This window comes from Heterocephalus glaber, unplaced genomic scaffold (genome assembly GCF_053883595.1).
Source record: "Heterocephalus glaber isolate CG9 unplaced genomic scaffold, H.glaber_assembly_v1.0 deba00001773, whole genome shotgun sequence".
NCBI lineage: Eukaryota > Metazoa > Chordata > Mammalia > Rodentia > Bathyergidae > Heterocephalus > Heterocephalus glaber.
The window spans coordinates 2,738,222-2,759,265 of record NW_028258463.1 but is presented as its reverse complement, the minus strand read 5'-3'; the positions used below and the strand labels follow the sequence as shown (position 1 = coordinate 2,759,265).

At 37.2% G+C, this 21,044-nt stretch overlaps 1 protein-coding gene across 15 annotated transcripts in view; it reads left to right on the top strand.

Moving 5' to 3' along the window:
- The first annotated feature begins 21 nt into the window (after nucleotides 1–21).
- The window catches only part of Stxbp4 (syntaxin binding protein 4), a 241,391-nt gene continuing 220,368 nt past the window's right edge, over nucleotides 22–21,044 (top strand). For 9 of the 15 annotated variants that reach the window (XR_015447830.1, XR_015447829.1, XM_087202594.1 and 6 more), the window contains exons 1-4: nucleotides 59–148; nucleotides 2,161–2,239; nucleotides 15,538–15,614; nucleotides 16,094–16,224. Coding sequence is in view for 13 of the 15 variants with exons in the window: in XM_087202594.1 (XP_087058720.1) it covers nucleotides 16,178–16,224 (47 nt within the window). In the remaining 2 variants the exon portion in view is untranslated. The other 6 variants (XM_021239929.2, XM_021239934.2, XM_087202589.1 and 3 more) reach the window with 5 other exon arrangements.

The following is a 21,044-nucleotide window of genomic DNA, read 5'->3' as shown; positions in this document are numbered from 1 at the left end:
CCCCCCTGTCAGGGACGAGAGGTCAGATCTCGCGAGGCCCTGTTAGTCTCGCGTTATCTGCGTTGAGCTTGCTGCTGCCTTGGCTACCACACTCCTCAAGTGGCGGCTCTTCGAATCGGGCTACGGAGGCCGGGTTGCCAGAGTGCGGGTAAGTTCGCGTTTTGCTTTTTGGCTATTCCATCAGTTTGCTTCCCTCTACTGCCTCTTGTACTTGAGGAAAACGCGGCTCGCTCCTCACCCTGCAAGCGTATCATCGCTTGGGATTGTACCCCGCATCCTCCTTTTGTCTGGGACCTAGCGGCCCCACAGGCAGATCTCCCGCGGGACTTCTGTGTCGAGTTCCCTGGCCGGTCGCCCTCCCCAGTATTTGCTCAGGGGTCGCCTCTGTCCTGAAGCCCTTCTGTGATAACCGCAGCCCTCCCTCTCCGACACTTGGCATCTGGACTTTCTCAGACCCAGAGCTTCCATTGCTCTGACGCCCCCGTACCCTTTGTCCAATGAAAATCACATCTGGAGAGACATGGCAGACTGAAGTTTGTTCAGAAGACGGTGACCAGGCTTTGAGGGTCGCATAGGAATTGAAGGAGGTAGGAACGTCCTTTAGGGTTTTATGTTTTTTTCCCCCCAGCTGTCCCAGAGTACAAAGACTAGGGAGGGGGGTAGGTGACAGCCGATTTTGCAGAAATAGAAGAAAGAATCCTTCTATTATAGACAGATGAGTTAGATAGAAATATTACAGACCGTCAGATAGGGCTAGGTCCTCCAGAGGGTCAGGACAAAGGTGAAACATACCACATTGGCGACCGGAAACACAGCGGCTGAAAACCAGGCCTCAAGATAAAGACAAGATGACCAGACCTACATACTTCGTCAAAGAACAAACACTGGGCCTAATGAAGTCTAGATAGACATCAACCACCCTGGTGGGTGACCAGAGACCTCTGGACCCACTACTTCCTAGCAGAATCCTTGTTCTTTCCATCCACCCTTGTTACGTGATTCGTTCCTGGTTGGACCGCTGTTACCTAAGTGATTATACTGTAACCTTATTGGATGTTCATGGCTGCGGCCCCCGTTGAACCCACATGGGTTTCACCCTATAAAACTCCTCTCAGTAAGGTCGGGTCCCTGGTCTACCCACTCGGGACCCCTTCTGCCCCTCAGGAGCTTTCCTATCAATAAATATCTTCCTACTCTTAACCTCCATTGTTCCTAGGACTCATTCTTTGATTTCTAGAGAACAAGAACTCGGTGTATCATACATTTAACAGGTTGGGAGAGATAATGTTTCATATTTTATCTCCAGTGTTATTTCCTGTAAAAATTCTAGAAACTCTATCAGTATAAGAGCTCAGGTTCTGAGGATAGACATTTCTGCCTTCTGCCTCACCATGGCCCTGGCCTTAAACCAGTTATTTAACCTCGTGGCCTTATTTATAAAACTACAATCATAATATTAGTGAGAGTATGTATGTAAAGTGATTTTCACAGTGCCTGAGCCATAGTAAGAATTTAGAAAAAGGCTTTATTTCTTCTAACAGCTAAAACAGTCTAATTATCCCCACTTTGTAGATGAGGAAAAGTGAAGTTTCCTGAGAAACTGTCCTTCAATATGTATTTGTTTATTGCCCTCAGTGTGGGCCAGACACTTTCAATGTACTGGGGCTATTGCACAAAACAAGTCAGACAAGATCCCTTCTCTTGTGGAACTCACTTTCTACTGACTTAAGGAGATAATCAAGTAACAGACATTTAACTAAGGGAATTTCAAAAAACAGTCAGTGCAGTGAAAACAGTGGAATGGCATTAAGTAATCGAGATTGATGAGGAGCAATAGTAAAGTTAGGTCTTTCTGAAAAGGTACAAGTAAGGTCCTATTAAAGAGGTGACATTTGAGCCTAATTCTGAACCATGATAAGGACCTACATATGCAGTGACAATTCCAGGTTATACAAAAGCCCAGAACCAGGAAAGAGCTAGATGTGATTATAGAACAAAAAGGAGGCCACTGTGTTTCCAGAATAGTGAGCAGAGTGAACAGCAAAAGGAAATGGGGTCAGAACAGAGGATTGAGAATACAAACCCTTTGAAGCCATGTCCAAGGGAAGCTACAGAGAGTATTTAAAGCACAGGAGTGATATGATCTGATTCCATTTACAGTGAAAAAGGATATTGGTTATTTGGTGAGAATGGATTAAGTCATGGCGGGAGGCAAGAATGGAAGCAGAACATGTAGGAGGTAAGTGTAGTAGTCCAGTTAGTGATGATAGTCACTTTGAGCAAGTAATTGATTAACTTGTGGTCACAGGGCCACCAAATGACAGAGGCATTAAAATTCAAGTATTTCTGACTCCATTTTACTCTGGATTTATTCATATTGTGTTATTCACATTGTGTAAGTCATACTGTGTTTATTCATATTGTGAAGCCAACAGTACATTTCCTCTGACCACTTTTTTTCTCCAGGCACCTTTTCCATGCACCTTTAGGTAGCAGGATAAATACGTCAGTAATAGTATCTTTGTTTTGACTTTCTAGTTTTTTATTATTTTTTTGTAATTGCAAAATAAAACTATTCCTTCATTAGGTACTATAATGTCAGTAGCAATACAGGGGCATTGGACTTTGTAGCTTTCTCCTTAATAAAGGAAAATGTGTATCATACAATCATAATATAAAATGACAATTCATGTTTATGAAATACTTCTAGATGATAATTGATATATTTCGGTATTTTTCACTTATATTGAGAATGTAGTGGGTAGAACATCATGTAATTTAATGGCCAATTTTTTTCTTTAAATAATTTAAAATTTGCATAAAGGTTGCAGAAGTAATACACAAATTTCCTATATATACCTCACTTACATTCTTGAATTTTAAAATTTTTGGCACCCTTTGAGGACATTCTCCCCATCATAATCACAATACAGGCATCAAAAATCAGGACATTAATAGATCTTAGTAATAGATTACTATTACCACGTGTGGTCACCTTGAACTACCATAGCAAAATACCTAGACTAGTTTCCTCAAACAACAAGAGATTTATTTCTCACATTTCTTGATCCAGGATCAAGGTCCTGACTGATTCAGTTTCTGGTGGCATTCTCCTTCACCTGGAGCAGTCTGACATCTTGTGTTCTCACATTGCTGAGAGGAGTGACCAACATTGTTGATGTCTTTTCTTATAAGGAAACGAATCCCTTTCGAACAGGGTCCCACTATTATGGCCTCATTAATCTTAAGGATTTTAACCCAAATACAGCTGCACTGTGGGCTAGGGCTTCAGCGTACTAAAGTTGGAGGACACATGCATTCAGTCTTTAACACCATGTTGTCCATCAGCTGTGTTAGAACTACACCTCTCATCCAAACCATTTTTATTTTAGGTCTAGGATCCAATCCAAGACTGCTCTTGGTTTTAGCTGTCATTTCCCTCAAGTTTTATTCCCTCTGGAATAGTTCTTCGGTCTTTCCTTGACTTTCATGACTTTGACATAATTGAAGAAGACAGTCTGGTTACTTGGTATAGTTTCCCTCAGTCTGGGGTTTTTTTGTGTGTTGTCATAGCTTATGAGCCTTTGCAGAACACCAGAGAGGTGATGCTCTGCTCTTCTTTGTGAATCCCTTTAGGAGTTACGTGGTCTCAATTTATTCCATGACTGGAATGTTCATTTCTGTCTCTTTATTATGAAATGTCTGCCAGGTTTCTCTGTTTACAGTTAATCAATAATAAATATGTTATACTTATTATTAATTAATAAAGAATGAATGATCTTTGTGAGGAGGAGCATTAAAACTGTATAAATATCCTGCTCCCAATCAGACTTTCTCCTGCCAGATTTTGCTTTTATTGATGATTCTTACCTACATCTGTTATTACAATGAAGGAGACAGTTGTCCAGCAGACAGTTTTCTAACGTTATCACTCCAAGTTTATTAATTGGAATTCAGTTGCATGATAGAGCTTTCTTTTATCCTTGATGTATTTTTATTCATTTATTTGTTTATTTCAGTACAGATTCCTATTAACCAGAGGTTAAAATGTATTACTATCATTTTTTGGTATTTATGATTACTTTTTCTTTGTACATGTTTGCAGTACAAAATGATTATGTTTATCATAGGTGAGTTTGTATATGTACATAACAAATCTTAGTTCTTTATTTGTTCCCTTCTTCTCCCCTCCCTTCTTGCTCCCTCTAAATCTTGTTACCCTTCCTATTTGCAAAAGCTTTATTTCTCTGGTTTTTTTCTTTAGTTCTCTTTTTAAATTTATTGTTCTCATGTCAACTTGTTAATTCTGATTTTAAATTTCCTTCTGTTGACTGGACCCATAGATGGCATTCTTTGATCGCTTCCTACTTTCTAGCATAGGAAGTGCCAGGCTTATCTTGTGTTTTTCCATCCTACCCTTGGGTCATTCATTTCTGTGAAGAAATTTTTTGTTTTGTTTTGTTTTGCTTTGTTTTAGTGGAGAGCACTATTTAGAAAAAAACCTGAGCACCAGAGACAGTCATTGCTCTTTGAATGTCATTGCTTTTATACAGAGAGAACTAGACAATGTGTGTGAATAACCAGTTATAGATATATGTATATGTGTCCAATGGTGAGAAGTCTGGCTACCCATTATCTGTGTGTGTGTGTGTGTGTGTGTGTGTGTGTGTGTATTTGCTCAATCCTCCCTGTTAAAAGCACATTACCATAGTGAAAGCCTGGCTCACACATGTAAGATCATCTTTGCCTGTGTGTCAGCCCAAAGCTGAGCACTGGATAAGTTCCTCACTGGGTACCATCCAACAGCTCAACAGGGGAAAAAGTAAAGAGGAAGAAAGAAAGAAAGAGGAAAGTCTAGTTAGGAAATTTAGCTCCATGCATTTTAGAAGGGTTCGGAGGAAGTAGAAAAGGTTAGTAAGGAAATTTGATTCTAAAAACATAGTCCCTTTTCCCTGATTCCTCTCAAACTCAGTCCTCATAGAGGCTTATCTTCCAATTTTACAGAAGAGGAAAATAGTTTAGAATGAAGTAACTTGCTCAAGATATTTAGTTGGGCTGTAGCAAGGCTGGAGCTTAAGCTTCGATTTTTTTCTCAGTTGTTGCACATTGCTATCTTTCCTGTATCGTGTAGAAAGTTCATGGATAATGATAACAATAAAGACACAGCAGGTTTCTTGCTACAATATGCAGTGTGATTGAAAAATACAATGAATGTTTAAATTTTAAAAAATTTTATTATAGTAAAAGACACATTGCTATTAATCTCCCTCAAATTGCTCCCCCTTGCTTTGAATACACTTATCCTATAGATCTTGTCACTTTCCGAAGCAGTTCTGGGAGTCCTCTTTCGTGAGGGTCTATAGTTGCACTGTCGTAACTATTTCCATGTCCTGAACCCATTCAAAACATTTAGCCTTCATAGTTGTTTTAACTTTGGAGAAAAGCTAGAAATTGCAAGGTACCAGATCTTTTAAATAAGGTAGATGAGGATGTACTGTAGATTTTTTGCACCCTTGCCATTGTGTTAAGTGGCACTGGGCAGCGGTATTCACTATATTTTTTATCATACATTGTGTCTTAGTCACTTTCCTCACTGCATGGACAAAATACTTCACAACCACAATTTAAAAGAAACGTTTAGTTTGGCTCACATTTTGTAGAAGTTTCAGTCCATAGTCGGCCAATTCCAAGGCATAACAGCATGATGGAAGGGCCTGGGCAGAGGAAATCTGCTCACCTCAAGGCGACCAGGAGGTAGAGTGTGAAGGAAGGAATCAGGAAAGGAGATATATCTTTCCAGGTCATGCCCTTTTCCAGCCAGGCCCTACCTCTTAACATCATATTTAGCCATAACTCCCTATCTTAGATACTTTTCTTTGTGTTGAGACAAAATACCCAACAACGAAAGTTAAAGGAGGAAAGGTTTATTTTGGCTCACAGTTTGTAGAGGTTTTAGTTCATAGTTGGCTGGCTTCAAGGCAGGGGCATGGCAGAGGGGCATCACAGAGGAGAAACAGTCCATGGAAGGCAGAAAGTAGCAAAGCAGGGAAGTAGCAAGCAGCAAGTGACCAGCACCAGCCCTCCTTCTGTCCCTTATATCTTATCCAAACTACCCATCCTTTGCACAGGTATCACTCACACCCAGAGAGGGGCAGCCTTAATCCTAGCATTGCGCCATGAATCAATCCCAGTCTCATATCCTTGATCCCAACAGCACACCCTCTAGATCCAGCCACCTCTGTAAAGCCCCACCTATGACCACATGAGGGTTTGGGGGGACATCTAGACATAAGCCATAACACAGCCTGTAATTGAGTTGCCTTTCAGTAGTCCCACCTTTCAGATGAGGCTTTGGGGAAACATCTAGATATAAGCCATGACACCTTGTAAAGACACTAAAGATGGTTTCCACAACTGCTTCAGAAAGTGGCAAGAATGAAGGGATAAGTGTTTTCAAAGTGAGGGAGAATATTTTGAGGAGGACAAATGGCAGTGTGTCTTTTATTACAGTAAAATTTTTATATGTAAACATCCACCTTGTATTTTGATCAAACCCCATAGTAGGAAATAATTCTTCTGCCTCAGTTAAAGTCACTGATAATGCCCATATGCCTATGTGTAAATGGAACATTTTAAAATTATTTCTGAACTATAACAAACAGACAGGGTTGAATACAGGACTGAGTTCAGAGACTCAGGTTCCTGAGTCCAAGGCGTTCTTAGAATAATAAAAGATCTATCAATGTGCATAGGTATAATAATAATGCAGCCTTGAGAGATGCTGGATTTAGGTTTCTCCTTAAAGCTTTAAATGAGCGCATAACCCTGGGCTACAGTGTTTGAGCCTGAGTATGCTTATGATATTGCATAAATCACTGTGATAACTAATGATTAAATAATGGGTTCCATCATGAATGGAATGGAATGAGAGCTCCTCAGGGCAAGCGTAATCCAACCCTATTATGCAGTTAGAAGTGTTGATTACATATTTAAAATATAAAGAGCTAGATTTCCATTAAAGTCTTGACACCTTTAATTTTTAATATCATTCTTCAGCAGAAAATAATTAAACCTTATTAACTCTCTAGTTAGTTATGATTGTGTCCTGTTTTGTATATGAGGTTAAATAAATCATTTTTCATAAATACTGTTTTGATATTGATGTTTTCCTGTATAATTATTGGTTTCTCACTTTCTGAAAACTTAAGGATTATAAAGATGTATTAGTTTAAATTTTGGTTTATAGTTACATTTTCTAGTATTTTAAAGCATAATATAAAATAAGAAAATTAAAACTTCAGTCTTAATATAGTAGTCACTGTTCTGTATTACTAGTTTGTCTAGTAAAGCTACTGGATCCATTTAGCAATGTATAGTACCTAACAACAGTATTATTACAACAGTATTGGCAGCTGTTTATTTGGTAGCTGTTTTTTTTAATAATACTTATGCATCAAAGAGGAGGAGTAATATATTTGCATAAGTAGTAAGAGCAGATAAATTATAATTTACTTGAGAATAGGCTGGGTAATCATTGTTATCCAGTTAGTATGTGATAATGCCATGAAGTTGCCTCAGAAAGTCTTGATATTTCTTGTTTTCTGGTAGCTGGCCTTTGTGCCACCATTATGAGGGGATTATCTATTTAAAAGTTCTCAAATAAGTTTATGATTGATCAGTAAGGTGAAATGAAACAATAATCATTCATAAAAGGCATTCAGGTACTCAAGTAACATTTACTAAGGTCAAGTCCAGCTTCTTGACTGTGTGAACCTGCAATCACACAAGACCCTGCTCTTAAAAGGCCCCCTTACTTACTTACCTTGCATTTTCATTTTGTTTTGAGCTCCGCAATTTTACCCAGTCTTGATCAAGACACACACACATACACACACACACAATTGTATCCCAAATGGACTGACTAGCATTCTGACACGATGTAGTCTAAAATATAGTCTATCTATTAGAATAAGACGGTTAATGATAAAGACTGGAAACTAGGGAACATGCAGGTGTGGAGAGCCCAACTTGAGGAGTTTAAAGGCAAGAAGTAAAGCAAAAGACAGATTCCAGTCTCCTGAGAATAGTCAGGTTATGTTTTGAAATAAGATCATAAAAATTCCGACTCGTTACCTTGGCCCTCAAGACTGGATAATCCAGACCCTGCCTACTTCTTATCTCCTACTACTACCTCATCTCCTACTACTCTCTCCACACTCCAGTTACACTTCTTTATGTTCTCTGAACCATCCAGATTTGATTTCCTGCTGTGAGACTTTTGTCTTGCCTGGAATGCTGTGTTCCCCAGCCATAGCTGACTCACAGTTTTAGTCTCAGGTAAAACATCACTACCCAGTCTGAATCTGCCCTCCTCTACTTAGCCATATTTGATAGCACCTTTCAGTGTCTGAAATTTAGTTCATTGCATTGTTTCCTTTACATTGTTTTTCTGCCACCACGGGATGTAAATGCTGTAAGAGCGGAGACTTTACCTTATTCACTGTGATATCACAAGAACTTAGTACAGTATAATGCCTGTATGTGATTACACTGGCTAAATGTTTAGTGGATGAGGGCAGGAAGGAAAGCAAACATAAGGGAGTCAGGGAGTTAAGGAAACTTCCAAGAGCAGTGAGCTATTGTGCTAATGAAGATCTCATGTTTCAAGAAGGCTAAGATGACTCCTTTGAAGCAGTTTTCCCTTGTTTTCCACAGTGTAGGGCTGTGTGCTGCAGATTCTTATGCTTTTACTCCCTGACAAACGGACAGTATTCTTGAACTGGTTAAGTTCTTGAAAGAAAAAAAATGTAATAGCAAAGGAAATATTGCCTTTGGGTACAGAATAAAAGAGATAGTAAAATAACTCTGACTGATCTTTTATATTTTGGTTTCTCAAAACTTTCATGTCATTCAAAAAGGATGAATTCAATAAAGTTTAGCCCAGGGAAGGGAATCATTCTTGATTTTGCCAATATTCTCAAACAACCCTAGGATTCTATGCATAGCTGATGTTATCTTGAAGTATGTCTGCTGTAATAAGGTATACAACAAATTGCCACCATTTCTAAGTGATGCTATGTTTTTGTCTTTTAAGTGTCATACTGAATCTATAGGTCAGACTTTACAAGGAATATTTACATTTTTAATAATAGCTTCAATGAATTAGTAAAAAGTAGGCATTTCTAACTTCTTACTCTGGTCACAGCATCTAGCCAGATTACTTACTAGGTAGTCAGCATTATTATATCCTCCTCCTCTCTTGAAATGACCTTCAGGTGAAACATCTCTGTACTGATACATTTTTTTCCTCCCTTCTAGTCCTTCCCAAATGACCTGATTGAAGACTATCCCATCTTATACATTAATCTGATTGATTTTAGAGGTGCATGTGCATTTCATAAAGAAAATCTCTCTTCAAAAACCACTGGGGTCTTGAATAATAAGGCTGACATAAATGTTCTATTTTCATAGAGCCAAAAATGAACCTTGGGAGATTTCTTTCATGGAGTAATTTTGTCATTTTATTTACAGAGAAACTAGGGAGAAGAGTGGCTGCTCACAGTCACTTGGGTAGTGGTCGACAGAGATGGAACGCAGACACTAGACCAGTACTCTTCCAAAGGCAGCGCCCTTCCAAACATAAAACCAATGACATGGCAGACTCCCAAGTGTTTCTTTTTGAACCGATTATAGATTGTTAATTTCAGAAGAAAATAACAGAGTTTGTGCTATGAGTTTCTTTGCTGGGTCTTCTTTCTTCTAAATTATAGAGAAAGACCTATTTCATAATTTTATTGTCTGTCAGTCTGCTTACACAGGATAGTCACAAGAAGTTGTTTGAAGGATACTGCCAGTTTTTGGTGGGAGCTACCATATCTGTGTTTTTCTCTTTCAAATTGTTATATTTGTCAAAGCCTTGACAAATGGAAAGGAAAAAAGAGAATGACTTACTGGGAAAATGACCTTAAAGCAGACATAATAGAAGACACTAATTATAAATAGAAGGTGCCAAGAGGGTACAGTCAAATGTTTTGTAATTATTTAGTCAGCTATGGTATTCGTGAACTAAAAAATATTCTGTGTTTGCTCAGTCACCCCTTGCCAACCATAGGATATTAAAGTGACCTACTTTAAGAAGTTATCTTGTCTTTTGCAGACAAACCCTGTATTCATATTACCACTATTGTTGATTAACCATTTTTGTACTCTCATTTTGTCTGTTGTTCATAACACGTGTCAAATGTGCTAAATTTTCACTTTCAAGGACTATTTTACAAGCCATATTTAACTACTTTTTAAAATATCTCTGAGCTTACCCATATCTTTCTTTGTGAATATAAAACCAAGGAGTACCTTATATATCCTTACTGCTCTCTCTGGAAGCTGGTAACTTAAATACTATGAGCCAAGGAACCAATCTCTTGGTTTGGAAAGGCTGACAGTGCTCTGTCCTAAGAAAAAATCTCATTGAGGTCCTGTCTTTACTTTTGTTCTCCCTAACAATATAAACCTAAGCCCTCACACTGAGTATGAACTGAAGATCCCCAGTCAGTTGATCAAGATAATCTGAGAGATTTTCATAGACCTCTAACTGGTCAGTAGCTTCTGACAAAAGTATCTTTCTCATCAGCTTTTAAAATTATTATTATTTTTTAAGAGATTGTTTGGGCTTCATTATTAAACCAATTCTCTCCATGACTGGTAGATATCACACTTTTTCCTTCTTCCCTTTCCTTCTGGTGATCTGAGTCCTGTAGGCAAGTTAAGAGTCATTAAAATCCCTTGACCTCATACCTTCTTAAGTACTTTGAAGTAAATATGTAAGTACTTTGTCAAGGAAGGATGGAAATGAGGCTCTTGATTACAAAGACCTTGCAAGTCTATTGAAGATGTATTATTTTAATCTTTGCAGTGATGGCAGAGATAAATCTAATTAATTGCTTTTGATAAGGACTCTGTGTGTTGAGGTGTTAAGATATAATTGGCTATAAACTAACATATTGCAGATGCACAGCTTTCAAGAAGAATCTAATGTGAATTGTGCCCATTTTTCTTTCAAGTTGTTTATTAGTAACATTTTAAAATGAAGACATTTAATCATATGGTAGAATTTGGAGTGGGAGAGAAATGCTTTTCTAGAAGATACTATATTTAAGACTCTGCAAACATATTTATCATTTAGAAACTAATGGATTTTTAAAAAGTATTAATTAACAGCAAAAGAAAAAATATTTAGAAATTAACTTAAAAATGTATAAGATCAATATAAAAATAACTCTAAACCCGTGTAGAAGGTCACAAAAGAAGATCTGAACAAATGAAAAGACCAAGTTCTTGGCTAAGGAGACTCAAAATAACATCATAAGGATAGATACTAATACATCCTTCATTAGTTTGTAAATTTACTTCAATTTTCCAATAAGTAGCATTGTTTTATTTTTTAACAAAAATAAGGAGATTTTGAAATTAGTATATAAAAATAAGCAGCCCAAAACAATTAGGAAAGCTTCATTAACAAAGCAGCCAAAGAGGGTTGGTCTCACTGGATACAGAAACATTTAGTATTATAAAGCCTCAGTTATTAAAATAGATTAGTTTTGGTGCATGAATAAGTAAACTAACCAAACAGCCAGAGTAAAAATTACAGAAGTAGATCAGAATAATTATGAGATTGGTATATGGTAAAGCACACTTCAAATCAGTGAGGAAAAGATCAATTGTTTAATGAATATGGCTGTGTCTTGCAGGGAGAAAATATGAGTTGGACTCATATACCGCATACTAAGTTGGATTCCAAATGAATCGAAGATTTTAAAGTGAAATCATAGAAGTACTAGAAGGAGCACAAGAGTTATTTATTAATCTTGGAGTGCGCAGTGGTTTCTAATTTGACTTTAGTACCAGAAGTCACAAAAGATTGATAAATTTAGCCATAAACTTTTGGATAATGAAAAAATCCATAACCACAGCAAAAGAGGGAAATATGTTTGTAATTCTTAGTACTGACATTTAATCTCTCCAGGATTTCAGAAACTGAATAAAAAAGTAATGAATAGAAAATTTGGCGAAATAAACAGTTCATATAAAAGAAATACTAAATGTTTCTTCAAGAATAAAGGGAAAAAAACGACCTCACTGAAACTCTCATAATGCATCATTTCATCAACAAGACTGGCAGAAATTCAGAAGTTATATGCTACATCATCTTGGTAAGAATTTGGAGTATCAGACAATATTATTGGTGGAACAGTGTATTAGTACAACCCCTATTGACGGCAATTTGGCAATACCATTAATTTCATTAAGACTGTATGATAATTTCATCAAGTTAATATTTACTGTAATTTCTGGAAGAAAATATTTTGTTTGTTTCCTTTTTGTTTTTTCTATTTGTGATCTAAAAGAGATCTGGATTTAGAAAGTATTGACTATCATGTCTCTGAGACTATAAAGTACTAAGTCTTTATAAAGTACTCAAGCACCATATACATAATTATAATTATATGGAATGACATTTCTAATTATATGGAATGAAAACTGGTTTAATGAGGTTGTAAGGAAGGAGATTTATATTACCAAAGTAAAGTTAAGGTTTTGAAATAGATTCCTCATAGAAGATTGTTTTTGCCTAGTGTTCCATTTTATTTTTGCTGATCTAACCTTTTCCCTCTTAGAACTCACCAAACCAGACAAACAATATATTTCCTTTGAATGTGCAAATAGAAAGAGAACAAAATGTTTTACTTCTGTGTCATTCATTAGTAATGTGACCTTGTAGTGTGTGAGCTCTGTGTAATAGAACTAGAACTCCTGCTGGCCAAGGGCCTTGCAAGTTTGTATAAAGGGTAGAAAAGAGGGAAAGGATAGACACTTTATGAAATGATATATGAGATACAATAATAGATTTTAAAAAGCCTGCTGTTTGGATGGATAAAATTAAACCCATATCTGATATTGTAAAGAACTTTAATCAGTAGTGTCATCTGCTTATGATACAACATACTTCTATACTTTCATCTCGCTTTTTTGGAGAATGGAGTTTTTCACATAAATTAGTTTCCTAGCATTCTGTGGCAGAAAAAGCTTGCATTTAGAGCCAGGAAGAACTGAATTCAAATTATTCTTTACAGCTGGCCTGTGAAAATAGACAAGTCACATGGTTTCTCCATGACTTAGTTTTCTCTTATGTAAAATTGGGTTAATAACACTTGTTTGTGGTATTGGTGTCAGGTGAAAATCCTCTAGGATAGTGCCTGACCTTATTCATGTTTAATGATGGCTGTCCATCCCTGGCAGTCATTCTTCCTGGCTTAGCTCCCAGTGCGTACCACTGTCAGAGTACTGCCACTTTCCTGATGTCTGTTTGACTATCTCTGGGGATGGACTCTGCTTTCGTCTTATCGCTAGTGTTTAGGACACTGCCACATATGTTAGGTAAATGAAATACTTTAAACACCTATATTTGATTTTAATACTTTAAAACAAATATTTTTAAATGTCTTGTTAATCATTGCATCATATTGAATGTATTGTAGAGATTTAGCATTGGTGTATCCATTAGACTTAAATGTATTCCAGGGTGACCTGGTGATTTGGTGACCCTTTGTTGTGTTAAGGTAAATCATCACTAGTTGAGGATCTTAGTCACTTTTGTGCCAGGAAGGAGATGGCCGTGTTTTTTCACATCTCTCTTTGAGCTAAGTAGTATTTTTCCTTCCATAAAATGAAGTGATGCCAAGAGGCTGGGTAACATTTCTGAGGCTACATGATTAGCCCCTGGTGATACTGTCATTTGAACTTGGCTTCTTTAACTTCTGCCTAGTGCATTCTCCATGATATTAAATAAGGTAAATGCATTTGAAATACTTAGCACAGTGTGTGACGTGTACAGCCCGTGAATGGTAGTTGCTGTTATTATTATATCAGAATGTCCTCTCGAGATCTGAGAATCTGTCCCATGCATGTGTTATTAAAGTAATCTGTAATGAACTTATGCAGACTTACTTTTAGAATTGAGCTCTCTTCCATGATTATTCCAGTCTTATGAACAACTGGGTCACTAGTGGTTAAAGCCCTAGGAGTTTGTGGTAGTTACTTTTCTCTCATTGCAGAGACAAAATATCAGAACCCAAAGCTAAAGGGGAAAGGGTTTAATTAGCTCACAGTTTGTAGAGGTGTCAGTCCATAATCAGCTGGCTCCAAGGCAGAGTGGCACGTGGTAGAGGGGCTTTGCAGAGGAGAAACAGTTCATGGCACCCACAAGGTAGCAAAAGCAACCAGGGAACCTTATCTGCCCCTTTTATCTTTTTCAGACTACTTAGGGTGTGTAGCACTCACACCCTTAATCCCAGTGCCTTCAGGCCTAGTAACCCCACCAGCAATCAGTCACACACTCTAGATTCAACCAGGTCTGGAAAAGCATGTGGCTTTGAGGGGACATCTAAGCACAAGCCATAACAGATCTTAAGCTCCACTCTCAAGTCACCCCTTTTTCCTTCTTGGGATAGGTCTGAGGAACTTTCCAGTATCGGGTCTGTTGGACTTTTGCTGCAGGTTTTTTATATTATACATCTGTATGTGTATGTATGTGTGTGTGTGTGTGTGTGTGTGTGTGTATATATATATATATATTCATAATAAAGTAGATAGAGACCCATCCATCTTTGTAGAGAACTCTTTATTCTTCATTTCTCTTGCTGACATAAATCTTCCCCTCTTCCTATTGCTGGCTGTTGCAGGGGCTGTGAAAGTCAGAATATGCTTTTAACTCCCAGGTCAGTGAATACAACTCTGCTAAGCTCCCAAAAGGCATTGGCTGTTTCTTCCAGGTTCATTCAGTTTATTTACAGAACCCAGGACTTCTGCATTCATTTGTTAGAAAAGAAATAGGAGGAATCCCTTGATCTCAGTTCTGTCTCTGTAATTGATCTACTACAAACAACTGATATGCAAAGTGAGACACAGCAGTTCCCCATACTATGTATTCATTGGTGGAACTGTCACTGCTCTCAGGGTACTTACTGTACCTGTGAAACTTGACAGTTGGAGAAAATCAAATCTCAAATTGGAACCAATGTCTATCAAATTTCAAGATCCATGCCATGGTCTCTAAAGTCTGAGTCCTGGCTGGGAAAGCAACCATTGGCTGTTTCTCCTTTGTATGGGAAAGCACACAGTCTCTCTGAATCTAGTTACTTCTTTCTTCAATAGGTGAGTTGTGCTAAATGAGCCTAATGTGTTTTCCAACTTTAAATATATGCTATGTGTTGTAAATCAGTCATACCTTAGTAAAGTTTTTAAAAACCCGATTTTCAATTAAAAATGTCGGTTTGAACTTAGCATGTATCTTCTTTATCTCCCAAAAGCCCACTAAGAATTCATATTACTGAAGAGTCAGGTCTTCTTTATTCATATATCTTATGCCAAGGTAATAAACCTCTGTTCAAATAGTTTTGTTTTCATTAAATAAAAATGCACTATTTTAAATGTTCAGAGTGGAGCTGTATGACACATTAACATTTTTTTTTCTTTTCACAGGAAAGTATTTAAGAAATGTATGGAGTAAAATGAGTCAGAGTAATGTAGGATCTGTAGGACATCCCTCAAGAGAGTTGGTGAGAGGATAAGAATTTCTATTTTCTTCAAACATATTGTATAATTAATTTTTTATTTATTAATTATTGTATAATTAATTTTCTGACTGTAAACTTCATAGCCTTGTGCCCACAAGAGACATTTTCCTCAATCTTTTATTATTATGTGATTTCCAGCCTTACTAATGGTAGAAGTTGTAATAGTTATCCAAAGCTTTGGTGTATTCTTCACTTTTGCCAGAAAATGTAGATTTTATATAAATAACAGTATTTATAATGATATAGATACAGGCCCATCTGTCTCTCTAGGGAGTTGTCTTTACACTTCAGATGTTATTACCAATGACTAAAATGCCATAGCCCAAAATACAAAAAATATAAAACATCTATACTCGGGCATGTATTATTTATTTGCCAAGTACTGTTTCTATATTTTTAATGCAAATTGGAATCAAATTTGATTGTTCTAAGATCTGACGAATTATTTTCTACCATTCCAGTCTTAGGAAAAGAAGAATTTCTAGACTCTTCATCAAGCTCTTCATTTATACAACTGTTAAATCCAAAGAGACGGTGGTGAAAGCATGAATAAAAATACATCTCCTGCAGTATCATCCAGTCTACTTCAAAAGTAATTTTTAAGTTAAATTCAATATATTTAAAAATATTATAGTTTGAAATATGTAGACTATTAATGATCATGTAATTAAAAGAGTTTTACAGCTAGCTGTAATGTGCTCTGGGATAGCATTAATGAGTTAAATAATACAGAGTTACTAGTGTTTCACTGTGTTTTAGTTTACCATTGCTGTAACAAAAATGTTTAAGATAATCAACTTGTAAGGAGGAAAGATTGACTTTGGCTCACGATTTCAGAGGTTTCAGTCCATGATTGCTTGGCCTTATTGCTGGGGCAGCATAGTTGTTCATCATGGAAAGGAGTTGTTCATCATGGAAAGGTGGAAATGGTCTGTTTACCTCATGGCAGCCAGGAAGCAAAAAGATAGGAAAGTCTCAGGTCCCCGTATTCCAGTGAGATAAGTATGTATGAACTGAGGGCAAGTATCTTAAGGGGGATTAATGATAATGAGTCTTTTATTGTAGTAAAATTTATATATACAGTGGATCCTCGAGTTATGACCAGTCTCGCAGACAAACAACTTGGGTTATGACCGGAATTTTAGTTTTAACTCACAACCAAAGTCTTGAGTTACATGACCTGAATGCTGGCTGCTTGTGTGGTTGTAAACAAAGACTTACAGTGCCAGAAAAGCATATGTAAGAGTATGTAAGCGTCAGTCTGAGCCCAGATGGGCCTGTTTGTAGATATGATTTTGGTCAGTGCTTCATATAATCCTACAATTACTGCTATCAAAATGGCCCCCAAAGCTAAGGAAGGAAAGGAAGGTAAAGAAAGCAATCACAATCAAAAAGAAGAAGGAAATTGTGGAGAAATATGAGAGTGGCATTCATGTGACTGATCTCACTAATATGTACAGCAAGTCAAAATCCACCATCTCGGCTATCTTACAGAGAAAAGATTTGTATAAGGAAGCTAGTGTTGCTAAAGGTTTTACTCAAATTAGTGAGTCACAGTTGACAGTGTTAGATGAGGTAGAAAAGCTATTATTGGTGTGGATAAATAAAAAGCTGATGGCAGGTTATAGCCTATCTGAGTCTACAGAGGAACTTCAGCAACTTCTGGCTGAGCAACAGAAAATGGCAGCTGAGGAGCTTTCTGAAGAGGAGGGGGAGCATCAACAGTCAGTGCAGCAAAGTTCTTCTGATATAAAGGAAATCCTGAAAAAATGGACAGAGCTACAGACATTTGTAGAGAAGACCCACCCAGACAGAGAAAAAGCCAATCATTGCATTCACTTGCTTAATGAGAGTGTCATGTCACACTACAGAACAGTGTTAAAGAAAAGACAGAAACAGACAACCTTAGGCCAGTTTTTAATTCTGCAAAGGTTGAGACCTAGTGAGCCAGAAGCAGGTCCTAGTGGGCTACCGACTCTCCCAAGGAAAGGACACCAGAGAGCCAGATTCCTGATGTTCTTACAGAAAGGGATTCTCCTTCTAAACAATAACCACCTTCCATTTCATCTTCCCTTCTTGAAAGCCAAAGATGTCAACATCAATTGTGAATGCAATATGAAATTGTTATATTTGGTAAAGTAGGCACATATTATAATGTTTTTGTGAATACACTAGAAAGATTATTGCTGTTTCTAGTAAATTACACACATTATACAACCCTCTTTTAATTATGAAAAGGTTAGTTAAGGGATGATTTGGGGGGTTCAGAACACATTATGAGTATTTCCATTATTTCTTATGGGAAAAATAGTCTTGACTTACAACCAACCTGAGTTACAAACAGCCCTTGTGAATGAATTGAATTTGTAAGTCCAGAGCCCACTGTATTTGGATTCTACTCTCCAGAATGTTCTTAGAATCTAAATCATTTTAATTTTTGAAGGAAATGGCCTTCAAAATGTTATTGAATTCTTTTTTTTTAATTTTATTTTATTGGTACATTTTAGGTATACAATATAATGACATTCATCATTGGAAATTTGCACCTTTACATAATCTCTCTTAGTTCTTATTTTTCTCCCTTCCCCTGCCCTCCCTTCAATCCCTCCATCCCTCCCGGTTTACAAAGACTTTGTTTCCATTTTTTCATTTTCTCATAGTAATTCCACTCCCTTCTTTCCTTTCCCCTCCCCCTCCCACTTCCCCTTCCCCTTTGCCCCTTTTCTTCCTATTTCACATTATCTGTTATACCTTTTAGTCCTTATTTACACTTTCAGTTTCTCACACTAGAGAAACTATTTAGTATTTACACATGTGTACCCTATTTATTTCACTTAAGAGTATCGCCTCAATGTGGATCCATTTAGCTATGAATGTCTCTAATTTCTCATTTTTTTTGGCTGAATAGTACTCCATTTTATAAAAAAAAAAATCAACGTGATGCTGAACCTCAAGCTTCAAGAAAAAGAAGACCAGGACAAACCTAAAGCTCATACAAGGGAGGAAATTACAGAGATCAGAGCAGAAATCAATTCAATGGAGACTAAGAGAACGATACAAAAAATGAATGAAGTCAAGAGTTGGTTCTTTGAAAGGAAAAACAAAATTGACAAACCCTTAGCCAACCTTATCAGAAAAAGGAAAGAAAAGGCCCAAATTCATGCAATTAGGGATGAAAGGGGTGAAATTACAACAGACCCAGCAGAAATCCAGAGGATCATCAATACCTACTTCCAGAACCTGTACACCAATAAGATGGAAAACACAGAAGAAATGGACAGATTCCTAGATACGTATGAATTATCAAAGATGAATGAAGACCTAAAAATTCTAAACAACCCAATATCAACCAATGAAATTGAAAACAAAATTAAAAACTTACCAACTAAGAAAAGCCCGGGTCCTGATGGCTTCACTGCTGAATTCTACAAGACATTTAGAGAGGAACTACTGCCACTACTCTTTAAACTTTTCAATGAAAGTGAAAGGGAACTCATTCATTGGAAACAAGCATCACTTTGATCCCCAAAGCAGAGAAAGACCCAACCGAAAAAGAGAACTATAGGCCAATCTCACTAATGAAGATAGATGCAAAAATCCTTAATAAGATACTGGCAAACAATGCAGAAGATCATCAAGAAGATCATACACCCTGACCAAGTGGGATTCATCCCAGGGATGCAGGGATGGTTCAACATACACAAATCAATCAATGTAATACACTATATCAATAGAGCCAAGGACAAAAACCATATGATCATCTCAATAGATGCAGAAAAAGTATTTGACAAAATCCAACACGCATTTATGATAAAAACCCTACACAAAATTGGAATAGATGGTCTCTACCTCAAACTGATAGAAGCCATCTATGAAAAACCAACAGCCAATATCATACAAAATGGTCAAAAACTGAAATCCTTCACACTCAGATCAGGAACAAGACAAGGATGTCCACCATCACCACTCTTGTTCAGTATAGCTTTGGAAACATTAGCCACGACCATTAGACAAGAGAAAGAAATAAAAGGAATAAAGATAGGTAATAAAGAAGTCAAATTGTCATTATTTGCAGATGACATGATACTCTATGTAGAAGACCCCAAGAATTCCACCAAAAGTCTTCTAGACTTAATAACCAAATTCAGTCAAGTAGCTGGTTACAAGGTCAACACACAAAAATCAATAGCTTTCCTCTACACGAACAGTAGACTCACTGAAACAGAAATAGGGCAAACAATTCCTTTCACAATAGCATCCAAAAAACTGAAATACCTAGGTATCAACCTAACAAAAGACATCAAAGACCTCTTCTCTGAAAACTATGGCTCTCTGAAAAGAGAGATTGAAGATGATATAAGAAAATGGAAAGACATCCCCTGCTCCTGGGTAGGAAGGATCAATATAGTGAAAATGGCCACACTTCCAAAACTGCTATATAGATTCAATGCAGTCCCAATTGAAATCCCAGCAGTATACTTCACGGACTTGAGAAAACAATCCAAAAATTCATTTGGAACAAGAAGAGACCTAGAATAGCAAAAGCAATTCTAGGTAACAGACAAGGCAGGGGGTATCACAATCCCCAACTTGAAACTATGCTACAAAGCTACTGTGATAAAAACAGCATGGTACTGGCAAAGAAACAGACCTGAGGACCAGTGGAACAGATTAGAAGATGCAGAAACAACTCCAGACACACTCAGTCATCTCATCTTTGATAAAGGAGCCAATCACCCTCACTGAAGGAAAGATAGTCTCTTTAATAAATGGTGCTGGAAAAATTGGGTTTCAACATGCCAAAAATTAAAACTAGACCTATATCTCTCAAGATGCACTAAACTAAAATTGAAATGGATTAAGGATCTAAATATTAAAATAGAAATGCTGAATCGCCTGGAACAGAGGTTAGGTAGAACTCCTGAAGACGTTGGTGTAGGAAAAGATTTTATGAACAAAACTTCAGTTGCCCATGAGCTAGCACAAACAATCAACAAGTGGGCTCTCTTCTTATTAAAAAGCTTCTGCACAGCAAGAGAAACCACAAACAGTGTGAAGAGACAACCCACCAATGTGGGAAAAAAATCTTCACCTGTTGTTCCTCAGACAAAGGCCTACTCTCTGGAATCTATAAAGAACTTGAAAAAATCAGACCTCCCAAATTTAAAGACCCAATCCGAAAATGGGCATCTGAAATGAACAGACATTTCTCAGACAGAAAAGTAGACATAGCAAATACACATATGAAAAAGTGTTCAAAATCCCTGGTCATTGGAGAGATGCAAATGAAAACAAAGCTGAGATTCCATCTCACCCCAGAAAGAATGGCTGCTATCATGAAATCAACCAATAACAAATGCTGGCCGGGCTGTGGGGAAAGAGGAACCCTGCTCCACTGCTGGTGGGAGTGTA